Genomic DNA, 17,110 nt, shown 5'->3' with positions numbered 1-17,110 from the left:
AGAGAAGATGGGGAGGTTCTATTTAACTTTGGAGAAAACACCTAAAACCATATTGCCATATCTCTCTCTCCCCCCCCCCCCCCGTTCAATTTTTAAGTGTCTGTCAATAGTTTGCCCAGGGCTCCTTAAAAAAACAACACATTTTCATTCTGAGTGTAGATGATGATTTGAGAAACATATCTACAAATAGCTGCATGCGCCTGTTGTATGAATTCATCTCAACAGTATTGCTTGCTATTAATACTGGTGGTAGGAAATCCAAAGGCAGGGCTTAATTTGTACCAGGGACCAGTTCTGGCATATATGAAAGTGCGGAGTATACTCCCCTCCCATGGCCTAACCATAGAACCGTCACCACTTGGAAGCAGATCTGGTTATGGCACAGCTATGGTGAAGTCCCTGATGTAGCGTACAGTATTTCCTGGACCAAGTACCCGTGAAGCAGGTAAAAGGGTGCAGAGAGGAACTGAATACAGCACTCTAGGAATAGACACCTCCATTGATTTACACTGGGGCATTATGTTGTTTTCTACTTGTTTATTAATAAATAATCCCAACAGAAAGTTTCTCTGTTCTGATTGAAGCATTGCAGGAGGCTCTGTGCTACAGGATTTAATGAATGGAGTGTGCTGGTAAGCAATGCCAGCTGTACCACTTTTAATATCCTGGTGGTTTGTATGTTTAAAGCCCCACTCACGTACAGAGCCTGACAGCAACTCTGCTGCAATCTGCCTGCCTGGACCCATAAGAAAGAGTGGGGAGAAAGAGTAGATTTTGCTATAAGGGTTAGCTCAATTTCAAACTTCAGCAGAGCCAGGCAGTACAGAAAGCCACCCAGTCCACAGTAGGACTGGAGACTGCTGTAGAGTAAGCCTGGACTGAGGTTTAAGGATAGCAGGAGTTGACTATGAAAATGACCTCACCATTAGCTCTCCTTCAATTATTGGCACGACAGAATCAGAAGCGCCTTAGTGTTTGCCAGTGTTCTTTAAGGCTGCCTCATTTCTTATGGTCAGAATCCCAAGGTAACAAGCAGAGGACGTAGAAAAACAACAACATAAAAGTGGAAACGGATTTTAAATTGAAAAGGGAAGAGTAAAGGGAGTATATTTGTCACTTCTGCAGCAACCAGGTATATGAAAACAGACTATATTGTGGGTGTTGGATTGTGCTTTTGTTGTTCAATAAGAAACACTGAAAACAATGAAATTAAAAAGGCAGTGTTGATCATTCATGTCTTCCTTTCATGCTTGCAATGACCCAGCAGAAATAAGAGGTGTAGCAATGGATGTTGCCTCTTCCCCTCTTTCGGGAATGAAGAACAGCAGCATAAGAGAATAGCATCCTCTGGCTATAGGCAGGTGTGTAACAGTTCAGAGAGAGCTAGAAAAACGCATCCATTTGGTGCTATCTCAAGCTGTCCCATAGCCCAAAGGGAACTGCTATGCATTGAGGAAGGAGAAAGCAGACGGTCCCTGGTTATCCTCAGTGGCTCTGGTGCTCCCAGTGCAAGGTGCTGTCCAGGGAGCTGGAGGTATACATTCCTGCTCCAGAGCATCTGCTAATATCATGCTTGAGGGTGCGACCAGCTCCATGCCGGCAAACAAGGAAACTGTGCCATCTGGATCACCTCTTGGAGGCCTGTCCTCTTGAGGTTCAGGGTGTGGGAGTCTGCATTCTGGCCCTTGCTGGCCAAGCTCAGGTGGTTGGCTAATCCCAAGTTGGCCAGAGGACCCAGGTTCCAGCAACTGCCCTTCTGATGGATGCACAGCCCTGGTGAGGACTTCAGGTACTTGGGAGGGCTGTGGCGCGAGACTCAGGGGTTTGAGGATAGCCTCTTCTGCAAATGGCATTGTATCTGCCAGTAAGTCATCAGGACGCTTGGGTGTGGTCCTGGCAGGGGCACAGTGGCCGGGAACCGGAGAAGAGGTCTTGGAAGTGGGATGGCTCCTGCTGAGTGCTTCAAATTGACGCAAGATCTGTTGAAAGTGGGGCAGAAGAGAAAGAGGGAGTGTGCCAAGTATAACAAGAATAGTAGCAGAAGCAGGGAAAGGAGGACTATACCCACCAGAAGAGAGAGAGAGAGAGAGAGAGAGAGAGAGAGAGAGAGAGAGAGCCTAACAACAGGCAGAGGACCAATAGCAACTCCATCCCAGGCTAGTGAAAACACTTCCACCCCTCCTTGCTGCATTCACTTTTACCGTGCTCAAGGGTCTGCTTTCTTGAGTTTCTCTTTGTATATCTTGCTCTTCCTTGCAAAGCTCAGAGTGACTAATGCAGGGCATGGGGGACCTTTTCCATGCCAAGGGCTGCATTGCCACATGGGCAGGGCAGCCTTCCAGGGGCCACAAACCAATGGTGGGGATGGCCAGAGGCAAAAGGTTGGTGGAGCAATTGATGCAATTCTCGCCTTTGTACAATGAAAGTACTTAGAGGTTGTGACACACCAGCCACCACATCTATCCTTCCTCCACCCAAGCAAGCAAAAGGTTATCATCCCAGTTCAAGGGCACAATTTAGCCAGGCAAAAGCATTCCAGGAGACCATGGAGCAGGGCTAGTGAAGGGTTCGGCTGGGTTTGGGTACAGAGGCTTGGAGGGCTGTGTCTGGAACCTGGGCCTGAGGTTCACCACCACTGGATTATTGTGAGAGGCCTAGTGCTTCCCTCCAGGCAGAGATCAGGTCTTAGTTTCAACAACGCTATCAACCTTGGGCAGAAACTACTGTGTTCTCCCACTGACTCTTCGATGCCTTGTTCTCAGGCAATCTTGAAGAGCTGCTATAGCAAGGACATTTATTTATCTAAAAGATTTTAAGTCTCCTTTCAGGGCACATGGACCTCCCCAGGCACCTCATAAGGATCCGAAGCATGTGTGGGGGGAAACCCAAAAGAAACCCAGTGAAATATTTTTTTCAAGTACAGTACCAATTCAGCCAAATGCAGACCTGAAGAAATGTGTTTTAGAGTGTTTTCTTTAAAAAAAAGAGAGAGCGAGATCAGCAGTAATGACATCATATGTTCTAAAAGTATGGGGCTACCACAGAGGAAGTCTAACCTCCCGGACCCACCAGCCTAACAGCTCTCGACAGCAGAGCCTCAGACACTGATCTCAATGCTTAGGCAAGCTCATGCAGCTGTAGGTAAACTTTCAGCTAGCATTGTCTCAAACTATTTAGGGCTACTTTTTAAAGGGCAAAACCAGCACCAAATGTTAGCACCTGAAATGAATGTAACCAATGGAAGAAGATAAGCAGCAACATGTCAAGGTTGAAGGTTCATTCCCCATATGGGACAGCTGCATATTCCTGCCTTGCAGGGAGTTGGACTACAACTCAGGGTCCCTTGCAACTCTACAATTCTTTGATTCTGTGATCCAGCAGCCAGCTGCCTCAGATGTTCTAGCAGCCATGCTCTGCAGTAGTTGTAGTTTCCAAACTACCCTAAAGGGCAGCCCTGCATACAGCACAGCACAGTATCTAATAGGGGTGTAACCAAGGCATGCACAACTCTGGCTAGGTCAGATTTCTCTAGGCAGATGATTGTATCATCTCCATTAAAGCCACGATGCACAAGCTGTAGAACCTAAATTAGGTTACGTGCACTGCCAAAAAGCAGTCTCCCAGAGTGCACCAGAGGCAGTACGAAGGGAGATATTCCAGTCTTGGTCTACTGAAACAAGTGAAATGGAGCGGTAAAAAAGCTACGTACAGAACCAGCCACTTTATGTCCACCCACACAATCATGCCCAGTGTGCAGAAGGAACAAGCCCAGCAAAACAACGAAAAGCCTGGGGAGGTTGTAGCCAGGGCTGCTGCAACAAACAGCTGTGCAAGCCTTTGGGAGGCAGAGACACAAGAGGGCATCAGAGGAGAGAGGGACAGAGGCCATTGTTGCCCGTGGTACCAAGGACTATCATTCAAGACACCCGAGGGTGTCACGGCACACTGGTAGAAAACCATTGGCCTACAGTTATCCCTCGCCAGGGTGGGACTGATGGGGCGCCCCTTGAGGATTTCAATACACAAAAGGTGGAAACATAAGCAGGAGTTACCTTTGTTGCTTTGTTGGCTACAGGCCCAGGGCTCTCTTGACTGAGCTCTTGCAAGTGCTGCTGGGTAATGGCAAATATCTGCTCATGGGAGAGCAAGTCGGAGCACATGAGGGAATAGATGGCACACATGGCTCTCTGTGGGGGGAAAGGAAAGCAGCAGGGTTAAGAAGACCCTGGGCTTGCACACTGGGTCCAGCTTGAACAGCAGCACTCATTCGGGCCTCTCATAATATGTTGCTTCACTGGAAAGAAACAAACCGAAGCTGCTCTTGCTCCACAGCCCACCCTTATGTGGCAAGAAAAAAAATATTAGTCCTAGGCTCCAACCCTCAATGAGATTGCAGGCAGCCCCCCCCCCCCCAAATCTGGCCAAAGAGTTCCATTTCCCAACAGCTATTTCAGCTCTGGGTTGGAAGTAATCCAGACTGTTTTTCCCTCCACAATTGCTTTTCCAGGAGACTCACCATGCAAACACACTCGCTGGGGTCCTTCAGGGTTCGGTTGAGGATAGCCAAGACCACTTCGCAGTTCAGCAGCCCACACCTACGGAGAGGGACAGTGCTGAGCCCAACAGCCAAACCAAAAAAAGAAAAAAAGAAGAAAAAAAAGGAGAAGAGCAGGGAGAAGTTTTGCAAGGCAAGGGGGGAAAAAAGAGTGGCCTGGTCTCTCCTGGACCTTCCCTGCTCTCCTAATCCAAGAGGGGCAAGGAGCATCAAAGCACCTTTTTACATAGTTAATGGACAGTTCTTCAAAAATGAGGCAGGTGAGGGTGAGGGCGGGAGTACGAAAAACATTAAGGAGTGGCAAGCTGCCAGCTGTTCCTATTGCTAATGAATGTTGCAACAGGCACCATTTGTCTCAAGTGCACAAGTGCTTGGGCCCAGATACAAAACAGATGCACAGCCATGCAAGGACTGGGGCTGGGCTATGGGTGGAATTCAACATCGCATTCTTTCTATTGTTCCTTCTGTGCAAGCATTGCAGTTTGCCAGGTGGAACAGTCCCCCCTCCTTCACCTGTGCGCTGGTTTCTCCTGCTACCTCCCACCCCCAAATCCAATTTCAGAGGGGCATGGGGGGCAGGAAAGAGTCTTGTTGCTCCAGCAAAGGTCCTCACACAGGGCTTCTGCTGAGGGAGCTGGTCAGGAGAATGCTACCCGATGTGTTTGGGTACTTCTACAGTAATGCAGAAGAGGTGGAAGCGAGGAGGAGAAGGGTCAAGAGACGGCTTGGTTAGAAAGGGTGTTCATACTCCTTGATAAAATGCTGGGTCTCCTCGCGTGTCAGGAACACCTTGGAGCCTCTGGTGAGTTTGCTGACGAGGCTCACTTCCTGCAGGCAGTCCCCAAGGTTCTCAGCATCTGTCCTGTGAATGGTGGGGAGATGGAAGCTGACAAGCCTGTTCTTTCTCCCCCATGCCCCACAAGAGATTCTCACATACGGGTGCATCTTGAAGGTGCAAGCAGTTGGCCCAGGCCCATTCCCAGCCACTTGCCCTCCCCAGCTCGCTCACCTTTCAGCAATGCTCCCTGGCTCCAGAGCACCTGAGTGGTTGTCGCTGCCCGACTTACTGTAGGAATCCGATGTCCTACTCAGCTCACTGTTCTCCTGCAAGGAATTCTGGGAGCTTTGCCCACTGTCCAGCTCCTCCCAGCCACCTCCTGCTTGCCCTGGCTGATGGGTCGCTGCAAAAGAATTTCAGAGGAGCAGCCATGGAGGAAGAACTGAAGCCCATCACATCTCAGAAACTAAGTTCAGGGAAGGCATCTGCACACCACTCCCACCGTATCTCAACGCCAAAAAACTACAATCCATAACCAGAGATTCGTCACTTTGCCTCCCATCCCCAGAGCAAGATCTGGGATAAGAATTTGTTATTAACACTCCCAGTACGAGCAACATGAAGAAGGATTTTGCTTGAATTACAATATTATTTTGCACCAGCTAAATATTATTGTGCACCAGCTAGTAGACAGTTGTACCCTAGAAGTGGCTTCTTTTATTCCACCTCACTAATGCAGGGAAGCTCTAAGTGCCTAACATTTGCTCCTCTTTCTATAAGGTTTCTATACAAGTTTTGAAAACAGGATATACCATGCTTTATAAGAGCATAAGAAAAGCCTGCTGAACGGGCCAGTGGCCCTTCTAGCCCAACTTCCTGTTTTCACAGTGGCCAGCAGGATGCTCACAGGAAGTCCAAAAGCAAGACCTGAGCACCAACAGCAGCACTCTACCCACCTGCGATTCCCAGCAGCTGTCATTCAGAGGCACTTACCTCGCTTCTTATGGACAATGACAGAAGGTGGCTTTGTAGGCAAGACGGAGCTTTTGCCTGGAAAAGGTGCTGTCACTGGCTCGTAGGCATCATCCTTCGGCTCCCTACCATGGGGACAAGGGAGCTCCTGACCAGGGAGCATGGCATTGGCAACCACCTCCGCTGCCTTCTGGATGGTGGCCAGCAGAACTTTGCCAGTGGATGCTGCAACAGTAACCAAGGTCAGGTCAGGTCAGGGCATAGTGGTTTGTCAGCCTATACCACAAGCAGCCAACGTGGTGCCCTCCAGACGTTGTTGGACTCCCAACTCTCATTGGCCCTGGCCAACATAGCCAGTGGTCCAGAAATGATGGGAGCTGCAATCAAGCAACATCTGAATGTTGTTGGCCACCCTGGGTCTATACCCTATAGACACCGAGAAAACCCCAGGGCACAGGAAGAAGCCTTCCAAAGGACATCAAACCATAGCCATTAATTCTGGAAAGAGAGCCCAAGAATGGATGAGTCCAAAACCGCTGAAAGAGGCTTCCTTCACTTATACCAGCCTTGGGTCTTCAAGATACTAGGATATGTTTGGTTGCTGACATTCCTCTTTCTAGAGGAGGAGAACAATGCAGTCCTAAGGTAGCATCGCTGGCTGTTTCCATCCAGTAGATGAAAGCTTCATGCAGGAAAAGACTTGGGTCCCTCCCTTCAGTACCTTCATTTCAGGGCCTCAGTTGCCCTTGCCTGAACTATGTTGGCCTTCTTTACAGTGCAAATTCTCAAAGTGGCTTAGAAGCCAAGAGGAGAGCTATCGGCAGGTATCACATAGCACTGGAGCAGGGGCTGAGATCCAGCATGCAGGCAGCATGGTGACCTTGTCCCAAGAACTGGGGGTGCTCCTCAAGGACAGTAGTAGTAACACTCAAGACTTCCAAACCCAATGCTTACCAGAGCCACTTCTTTCAAAACCAAAGCCTTGGAGTGAGCCATGGGGGCTGGGCCTGGAGCCCATTCCTGGGAAGGGAGGCAATAAAACGAGCATAAATGAAAAGCAAGACCAGTATGGTGGTGGCTTGCTTATTTCCTACCAGCAAGCATATGCTATCACGTCAAGGTGAGATGGGAAGTCAGCATGAACAGCCTATTGACATGGGAAGTCTTAAGTTGCTTTTGAGTACAGCTTTCCTTTCGCACCAACAGAACATGCAAGGGTTGGGTGTGCTGTGTCCTTATGACAGACAATAGTAGCTTAAAAGGTCCCTTTTTAAATAGTTGCACATGAAAACCAGATTCCATACTGAAGTTTTTATCTCAACCACCTCATAAAAGCATCAGGGATATTTTGCTCACAGGCAAGTGCTAGCTGAGCCTTCTGGACTTAAAATTAAAAAAAAAATGGTTTCAGGTCAAACAGTATGAACAGGGGGAGATTCCAAGGCCCCGTTTGCATCTCCCCCTGCTTCAGCATTCTCACTTGGCCATAAAACAAGACCTGTGGTTCACTCTGTTCTCCTGGAATGCTTGAGAGAGACAGTGCAGGTTGTTCTTGTCCTCCTGGGCAGGAAGAGCTGGACAGAGTGTCCTTTTTGAGGCCAACAATCTGCCACGCTCCCTCTCTCAATACAAGCTAGTATGGGGGCAAAACAGGAAGAAGCAGTGCTGGTTGAATCCCCACTGAAAGGTCTGTACAGACAGGACAAAAAGTGAAACGCTCCGTTGAATACGGAAGTGAACTGTTGTTTTGAAAAAGTGCAAAAGGTTTCGAAACCTGCAGGACCAGAGATTTACAGAAGATTGGAAGAAATATACGAACTATTTGAATAGCAAATATAATCAACAAATTACGCTAGTAGGACTACAAGAAGTTTTGTAAGGAGAAATATATATGAAATATTGCAAAGTAGAAAAAGAATAGAGATATTAGTTATGAGATTTAAATGTAATAGTGAAAGTGAGAAATGTAATTTAAGTGAATAGATTTGAAAATTTTCAGATGTGATTGATGGAAGTCAAAAAATTGTATAAGATATAAAAGTATGTTTAATTATTGTTGAAAATGATATGTTAAAAAACTAATAAAATTTTATATATATAAGTGCAAAAGGATCCAAGGCTTTTCAGGAGGAGTCTGGATGCTGAATAGATTTCTGTTCCCCTGGGGAGTAGCGGTTTACCTGTTGAAGGCAGCTCTCTAGGTGGAATAGCAACAGGCTGGGGTAGCAACACATCTGAAAACAAAGTGCTTGCCAGGTCCTGCAAAGGAAAGAAGTACGCTAGCAGCAACCAGGTGAAGAAGCCAGGCAGAAAGCCTACCATGTGAAAGGACTTTAAGAGCCTACCCAGATCTCTTGTGCCCAGGATTTTTTACTCACCTGTGCAGTCACCCGCACCTTCTGATACAAGCTGTTGCCATGGAGAGGATCAGGAGGCCCTGCAAACACTGCAAGGCAGAGGAGCAGGTGTGAGAGAGGGGGTCATCCCTGGGTGCCCTAAACAAGTCAGGTTTCCCTTGCACAATTCCAAGACCAACTGTTAATTTCACTGTCTCTCAGCAACAAAAAACCGCCTATGCAGTACTTTACGGTGCTAATATTCCCAACATTGAGGACTGGCCCAAACAGAAAAAAGACATGTTTATCCACAGTATCTTGCATTATATTACGTGGCAAAACAAAATATATAAAGGAGAGATATTACAGTACAATTATGGTGCGTGCCTATAAAAATGCCCCCAGAAATCCAGTAATGCAAGAAAACTCCTTGAGAAGTGAACTGTTGGAGGAACAGTTACCTCTCAATGAGTTTTCTTGCATAACATGAATTTCTAGGGCACTTTCTTTCTGAATTTTTATGGGCACTTTTATTTTGGTATTTGTTGAAAAGTGGAAAGTGTTGCATAGGTCCATTTCATCATTTGCTTTAGTTATCAATAATAATAATAATAATAATAATAATAATAATAATAATAATAATAAAATAATAATAATAATAATAATAATAATAATAATAATAATAATTTATTTATACCCTGCACATCTGGCTGGGCTTCCCCAGCCACTCTGGGCGGCTTCCAACAAAATATTAAAATACAGTAATCCATCAAACATTCAAAGCTTCCCTAAAGAGTAAAATGCAATAATAAATAATAACTCTATATTCGGTGGAATGTGGGGAGAAATCATCAGTTGTGATAATCTAGGTCGGGCCCCATACTCTGGCCACTGGAGTTCAGAATAAACCCTGCACTTAAGAGCACAGATATGGAGCTAATATAGATTACGTTTGGCCCTTAAAGTGTTATATGAATATTAGGAAGATACTCTTCCTTGTTTATCAATATAGCCAAGCCACCACGTGTTGCCTACCAGTGGCCTCCTGGATGAAGGAAGCATTCCGCTTTAGCTGCAGAAGGAAATATGAAGAGCCATGGCTGCACATGTGGAGCAGGATCTTGAGCACCTGAGGACGCAGAGGGGAGGCTTAGCTGGGATTAGGAGTACTGGGCTGGAAGTCCACAAAGCAAAGGGAGTTGTCTCAAGATCTAAGGGCATCTCTGCTCACCCTTTTCCTCTACCCTCTTTCAATTACCTTCAACTTGACATTACATGAGTTGCTCTGAAGACGATTGAGGAGGTACTCAAGAAGGCAGTGACTGCTTCCTGCTGACTCATGTGAGATCTCTGGAAGTTTGTGCTGTTAAGGAGCCAGGAAAGTAAAGGGACTGATGGCGAAGGATCACCTGGAAGGTCGTGCCAGGCCCTGCCCAAGGTGCCACGTTTCAGCTGCTGTTTATGCCACACTATGATTTGACTTGTACTCTCCTTCAGCAGAGTAAGAAATGTTATTTGTTTTTGGCATATAGCAACAATGGAATTTTCTTTTTTTAAAAAGTTTACATGCAGATCTGAAACAATTAAACTTGCTGGAGATATGGTTTAAAGTATGGGTGAAGTATTAGGAAGGGATAGGAAAGCATGTGCATGTATCTGGAGGGGGGCTGGCTCCTTATCTACCCCACTCTCTGCAGTCCACATTTGATAGGTGGGCGGGGCTGTCCACTTGTCAATCCTCCAATATCTCCATGCCATCAGGTCACTCATTTTTGCCTGCATGGACAATCAGCTGATTGTTGAGCACATCACTTTGCAAGCCCTGACAATCAGATGATAGTTGGGGCTTGCAAAGTGCTGTGTGCAGGTCTTTGCAGGTGCTGCCAATCACCTGACTGGATATGTCTGAAAATTCCCTTTGGCCCACACTATATATGACACAGTGTATATTACATCAAAGGTAGCTTGGTCAAAATGGCCTCATGGACCAAATAGGGAGGTCTGACGAGCCTAATTGCCATAGGTTCCCCCAGAGCATCCCTGTTCTAGGAATCCGAGTAGCTTAGTAAACACTGCTGTTTTCTACGTTTCTTATTTTTCATACCAGAATAATCAGCTAACACAGATGTCACCCAAAAGGCAAAGAAGCAATTTGTATTGAGCTAACTTCTGCTTGAATTAGTTTCCACGTCATTAGATAGACCAGGCCTCTGTTCTAATCACTAGCCTCTGCTCTTCCTAGGAAAAGCAAGCATCACAGTAACCAAAGGAACCCCCAGTTGAGACCAAAGAGCCAACTCTTTCAGAGAGCAAAGGATACTGGCCATCTCTTCAAACAGATACCCTGGGCATGGGACTTCATCATCTGAGGTACCTTTGATTAGAATGGGTAGCTGGAACGGGACGGGGGGAAGGGAAAGAAAGAAACACACAAAAAGAAAAGTCACTGAGACAAATAACGCGGCACCTTCTCAAAAGGCAAGAATTGCATTTTTTGTCCCTGCATGCTACTCCTGACTCGATCCATGAAGCTGCAGCTAAGGAAGTAGTATTTCCCCTTACAAACCCACAGCTCCACTTGACAACAGGCACAGATTGTAGTCTGCATCTTCTCTCCGGTAAAGAAAAGGTCTGCTTAATCTCTATTGTCAGAGTATTTCATAGTGCTGAACTGAGGATGCTAAAGACACTATTTTGTGTCTTTAGGCAAGGTGACCTGGATATAAGTTGTTCAGAGCCCTGTAAATCAACAGAAGGTTCATTAATTTCAACAGGTTGACTGAATAGAACGTAGTTGGGTACAACCAATTATGTATGGATTTTATAATTGATTTCATAGTTGTAAACTGCTTAGAAGCCATTTTGGCATATATGGTATATAAAGTAATACTAATACTACTAATGAAGTATCTGCTCCAGATACAATTTTCTGGTGCAGCAACTGGTCAATGTAATGAGGCTTTGTATTGTTACTGAGGTAAGCATTCAGACATAAAGCTTTCTTTTTCCCATAACACCTGAACTGCAGGATTTACAAGAGCTCCCACCCCAATTTCAAGCTGTGTGACCATATTACAGCATGGGGGCCCTGACGACTCAGCAACTTAGAAACAACTAGCACAAGTCACGGTTGCAAGGATGGAACAAGACCAACTCATACACTAGTCCTTCTTGGGGATGATGACAATTACATCACAGTATTATACATCTCCACCCCCATTAATCACTTCATGTGGCGCAATTGTGAAGTTCTCAAAACAACCGAATCTAGTCTTACTATCAAAGCAAAGACTCCTACATGAGGCAAACATATATTGCAAACCTGGAACGTATGTATTTTTCAGTGCTAAATTAAACCCTGTGCAGGCCCCTAGGCAGTCGAAATCTCGCCCCTCCCCTGGCTCTACCAGGATGACATTGAACTAAGAAAGCTTGATTGTAATTTTCTTTCAAGATCAAACCAATATCATTTTGATCCGTAGTCATGGGGCCCCTAGGCCCGTGCCTACTCTGCCTATTTGGTAATCTGGCCCTGGGAGTTTTGACTCTCTACCTCAAAGGAAGATGCTTTTGTTTAAAGATTTCATCGCTATAACTCTCAACCATTGTGCTATAAGGCTTAAGCTCCATCAGTAACTGCAATAGAATAATCTGGTGAAGCTCCTCACAAAGATCGCATCAGTTCGGTGTGCAAGTGCTGTATTAGTGGGTGCTCCCTTTTTTTCCTTTTCCAAAAGAAAAAGAAACTCCTTTCATTAATGGTGTCAGGGGAAAAAGGGTTCCCTGCCGAGCCTTTCTCCGGCGAGGTGTATTTCCAAACCCAGAGATTTTAAATGGAGCAACATTGACAAACTGGCACCCCAGGCGCTCTTCCCCACGCCCCCCCCCCAAGCTCCCTCTCAGCAGCGCGTTCTCCCTTCTATACCCGGCTCAAGAAGCTCAGCCGATCCCGCAGAGGTACCGCCGCCATGGCAATTTCCGAGCCCGAGCATGTGGAAGCTTCAGCCCCTCGCCTTCCGGAACTTGACGCGCTCCAATCGGACGGCGAGCCTGCGCTGGCCCAGCCAATCCAATCCTTCGGCGAGCGGGAAGTAGCTGTCACAGCCGGACGCCACCACCTGCGGTAAGGGCGAGAAACGTTCTACGCCATCGGACGTAGCGGCGGCCCAATCAGGACGAGGCATAATGGGGCTGCGGTTCACTCCGGAGATCTTTGGCGAGTTCGGCCCCGCGGGGGCCAATCAGCGGGCGGCGGAGCTCCGCTGGGCCAATGGGAGCTGCGCCGCGGAAGGCGCTGCCGTGGTGATGTCTGCGGCCGCCCAGTAGCGGCCGGAGGGTTGCTGGTCGCCGCCATGTCTAGCCGAGGAGTCTGGGGTCGCGTCCGGGAGAGGCTGCAGCGCTTCCCCGAGTTGCTGGCGGGTTGTGGGGAGCAGGTACGGGGCTGGCCCGCCCCCTTGTCGTCATGGCAACGACAACCTTCTCCCTCTCTTCCACGCCCAGGGGACACATTTCATTGGGAGAGCTGAGCGATGCACGTGTGTGTGTTTAAAGTAATCCTTACAGCAAAAGATTAAATCAGATGTAATTTGTTGTCGATCTGATAAAAATCTGGGGTGGGGGTGTAAATGATATTTATTGGTTTTCCAGGTTTTTAACAGACCCACGCCAAATTACATCTGATTTAATCTTTTGTTGTAAGGATTACTTTATTTACTTTTTTTTTTATTTTGGCCAAATAATAAAGTAATCCTTACAAGTCTGCAAAGTAGATCAGTATCAGCAACCCCACCATGGGCGTAGCCAGGATTTTTGTTAGGGGGGAGGCAGAACCGACGTGATTTGGTCAGTTATTTCTATTGTTTTACTTGATCTAGGGGGGCAGCTGACCCTCCCAACCCCCCTTAGCTATGCCCCATAGCTGTCAACTTTTCCCTTTTCTTGCAAGGGAATAAGGGAATCTCCCTTTAAAAGGGGGAAATGTTGACAGCTATGCTACACCCATGAACCCCACAAGTGCCACAGGAAAGATCTCAGGCGAAAAGGCTGCCCCGGGGTGGTGGGAAAACGTCCCTCCCCGCTGTATGTGAAAGGGAGAGCTTTGAAGGCATGGACAGAGCTTTGAAGGCATGGCTGACAGATCAACCAATCCATGCTTCTTAAGCGCTGCTTGGTGCCGCTTCAGTCAGGGTCTTGCCCACCTGCAAGCTTTTTTGCACACACCACACGCCCGTTGCATTCCCTCCCTGCAGAGAGTCTGCCCTAAAAATCTGAAAAAGAATGGCTAGGTGTTCTGGGCTTAGCCCTCAAGAAACCAGCAAGGTTGAACAAGTATCTAAGTGCTTGTATATTTAGATATAGCATCTGACTGGGACTGATCTTTGCAGGCCTCTGTGTACGGCAAGTGCGTTGCCTCCAAGACGACAGGCCACGGGGACCTGAAGAAGGATGCTTGCGCCAAGGAATTTGAGATGCTGATGGACTGCTTCACGAAGAGTGTGAGTCACTTGCATCTCCTTAACTTTGAGAGTGAGGCCAGCATCTTTATTTAGTGCTGCCCTTAGGCTGTGGACTACTACAGAATAGGAGAGCTAGGTCTCCCTCCTTTTTTTATGTTCCTGGAGCTCTAGAGCTGGGTCAAGTAACCCCTTTTCAGCTCAAGAGCTGCATTCCCTTCTGGGCAGCCTTCAGAGGGTCGCATGGCAGTGGTGTGCAGAGCCAGAGTAAATATATATATATATGAGAGGAGTAATTAATGTAAATTTTACCTTTGTACCTAGGCTAGGTTCTATGCCCCCCTCCCCATCATTCTCTGTGTCTTTCATCCAGGTATTTTCAGAATTCAGTGACAGATTCCAGCCAGGCCAGAACACGAGTAGAGTACAAGGCAGGGTCAGTGAGGGGCATGGCCTGGGGAGCATTCCAAGGGCCAGATAAGAGGCTTGGAGGGCCACATTTAGCCCCAGGGCCTAAGGTTCACCACCCCTGCTCTAGGGGGTCTTATTGAGTAACAACATAAGTAATTGCTATTCACCAGCCTGGGAAGCTTCCTTAAGCCACAGTTCATCCCATAAAAGTAACATGCTGCGGTGAAAGACCTTTCTGCAAGGATGAGAACAAAACAAAAATTTTGCACACTCACATTAACGGGAAGTCCACCAAGTAGGATACTGGGTGAGTTCAGGGACTGGAACCTGTGGCCATCCACGTCTTGTTAGCCGCAACTTCCATCAGGCCAAAGCAGTGGTCAGGGATTATGGGAGTTGTACAACACTGGAGTGCCATAGGTTCCCCCTTTCCTAAGCTTGTTGTGCTTCTGGCCTGTTCTGCAAGTATCTTAACACTTTGGAGGCTTGCCTCCACACTTGTGGCAGAAGAGGAATACCGTGGCACTTCTGTAGCATTTTCCCAGCCCTGTAGCATTTTTTTATTATAAGGAAACACCAATTCAGAGTTGAAATCTGAGAGTCCATGTAGCTTATCTCTGAAAGCATTAATGTTTCTCATTTGGTATAAAATAAACCATATTTTCTATTTAGCACAACTGGTGCTAGAAATGCCCATGGCTCCGCATATATCTACTATAGAGTCTGAATTCACTACTAGCCTCTATGATCAAAGGGCCTGCTATCAGAAACATTCATTTCATGTCTTGCAGGATGGGGAGTTTTGACCAAAGCAGCTGCTAAAAAGCAGTTTGTGGTCTTTAAGAGAAACTATTTGCATTAGCCTTTGCCAAGCTGTTTTCCTCCCAATGTTTTGGACTACAACTCCCATTAGGCTGTGCTGTTGTGCTGATGGGAGTTGTAGTCCAAAACATCTGGAGCTCAAATGCATAATTGCAAGGATCTTTGCATGGTAATTACAGGTATCCTGCTTTAAAATGGAGTTTAGCATATTGGAGTTGCCCATCAGAAGAGGAAAGGGTTGGCGTACTCCTTTTTTTAAGATCACGTTTTATGGTGCAGCATATATATCAACAGATACTTACATAATCCTTAATTAGTGATATGAATCCTAGTGACAATGACTCATCAGAATGTATCATCATTTACAGGCAAAAAGGAATGTAAAGTGAAGTACTGAAGACACACAACTGACTGCAAACCTGGATTTATAGTTGTTGTTTTTGTGCTTGATCCACCCATATTGTACCAAGGAGAGAGATTTATTTTTTTTAAAAAAAAATAAAGTTTGCAATATATGCAGATCTATGGCTGTTCAAATTACACACGTAAACAAGCTTTGTTCAGAACTAATTTTTCTAAGACCCAGTGCATCTGGGTTTTTGATTTAAATATGGTGTAAACATGTCTGATACACAGTTTGGGGTGGGGGCAGGGAGCGAGCAAAATACTACATCATGGACTGGAAGGCATGGAAAGACTATTCAATCAACCTTTTGCACTACAAGAGGATCCCTTTTATAGTCAATCTGATTATGGAAGTGCTGCAAGCAAGAAGGGCATGATAAAATTGCACTTTTACCAGAGGTGCCTGATTGACGAAATATGGAATTAGTAAATAAGCAGCCCTCCTTCTTTTCTCCTCAGTGTAAATGCCTGTGGGATAGTTAAATTAGCTGTTAGTATCAATGTTGCCCCGAGGATTTACTCGTTCCCTCCCTACTTACAGGAACAAAATGCAAAGTAGAGCACTACAGCTAGAGCTTTGCTCAAGATAGTTGGTTTTTGTTAATTCCAGTTCTTGAAGATTTGGGGCAAGGAAATATGAAGGCCCAGGGTGTCAGGACTCCATAATAGCCTTTGTTAATTTGTGGCGGGAAAACATATTAAAAAATAATAATACCCTGAACCCTGCCGTGTTGAGGAATCTGTAACTGCATGCCTGATTTCCCTTCTGAACATGCATTTCCTAATTGAAGCTTTGAAAAAAAAAAATCTAATCAGTGAAACTGCCTAAGGAGAAAAAGGCTTTATAGGCCAAGGTTACTGAACAGCTTAGTAATCCGCCCACTAGAAGTGCAAAGATTGGTGCAGCGTTGTGGCTCCTACTTACCAAAGAAAGCCAGTGAGTCCTTCATCATTGTAGGCATCCAAGGCCAAAGAGCTATGAAGGTTCTTAGGACAATTTTAGGCAAGTGTTCAAATCTGGAGTCAAGTCTCCATTTAGATAGGTCTTTTGAGTGGGCCCTGTATCAAAGAACGCTGGATTCTTTTTTTAATGTGGTTGGATGTAAGTAAAAATATTTAAAACTGTCATTCAACCGAATACCTCTAAATCTATTTTACAAGTGTGCCTCGCAAACTGATTTACTCACAGTATATGTAAAGCATTGGCAGCAAAATGGCTGGAAACAAGCAATGGCCCCCTGGTACTTAGTAAGAACTGAACTCCCAATTCCCCAGATTTATGCTAAACACTCTCAAGTTGATGGCTCTTTGGGTGGCATTTGAGTTCAAGAGAATGTAAGAGGCTTCAAACCAAGCCAGGATCAACAGGAGAGGAAGG

At 46.2% G+C, this 17,110-nt stretch overlaps 1 protein-coding gene across 1 annotated transcript; it reads right to left on the bottom strand.

Annotated features, from left to right (window-relative positions):
• Window positions 1-1,058: 1,058 nt before the first annotated feature.
• On the bottom strand, window positions 1,059-12,769 carry TEPSIN (TEPSIN adaptor related protein complex 4 accessory protein). The gene is made up of 13 exons (XM_028714433.2): window positions 12,567-12,769; window positions 10,962-11,034; window positions 9,900-9,991; window positions 9,677-9,770; window positions 8,684-8,751; window positions 8,486-8,564; window positions 7,260-7,325; window positions 6,327-6,530; window positions 5,565-5,736; window positions 5,304-5,417; window positions 4,517-4,595; window positions 4,053-4,187; window positions 1,059-1,979 (listed from the first exon to the last, which is right to left on the bottom strand). The coding sequence occupies exons 1-13, from the start codon at window positions 12,609-12,611 to the stop codon at window positions 1,443-1,445; spliced, it is 1,758 nt and encodes a 585-aa protein (XP_028570266.2). The 5' UTR covers window positions 12,612-12,769; the 3' UTR covers window positions 1,059-1,442.
• Between the last annotated feature and the right edge of the window lie 4,341 nt (window positions 12,770-17,110).

Source organism: Podarcis muralis, chromosome 2 (assembly GCF_964188315.1).
Source record: "Podarcis muralis chromosome 2, rPodMur119.hap1.1, whole genome shotgun sequence".
Taxonomy (NCBI): domain Eukaryota; kingdom Metazoa; phylum Chordata; class Lepidosauria; order Squamata; family Lacertidae; genus Podarcis; species Podarcis muralis.
The sequence above is the reverse complement of the archived record's forward strand: the minus strand, read 5'-3'. Positions and strand labels throughout refer to the sequence as shown.

Bases quoted from the DNA above. Each gene is read 5' to 3' on its own strand.
- TEPSIN (XM_028714433.2), bottom strand. From the start codon at position 12,611: ATGGCGGCGGTACCTCTGCGGGATCGGCTGAGCTTCTTGAGCCGG. The intron at 8,752-9,676 runs GTAGGCAACACG...TCTGCCTTGCAG, and splicing joins CTTCATCCAGGAGGCCACTG to TGTTTGCAGGGCCTCCTGAT. The intron at 8,565-8,683 runs GTGAGTAAAAAA...TTTCCTTTGCAG, and splicing joins AGGTGCGGGTGACTGCACAG to GACCTGGCAAGCACTTTGTT.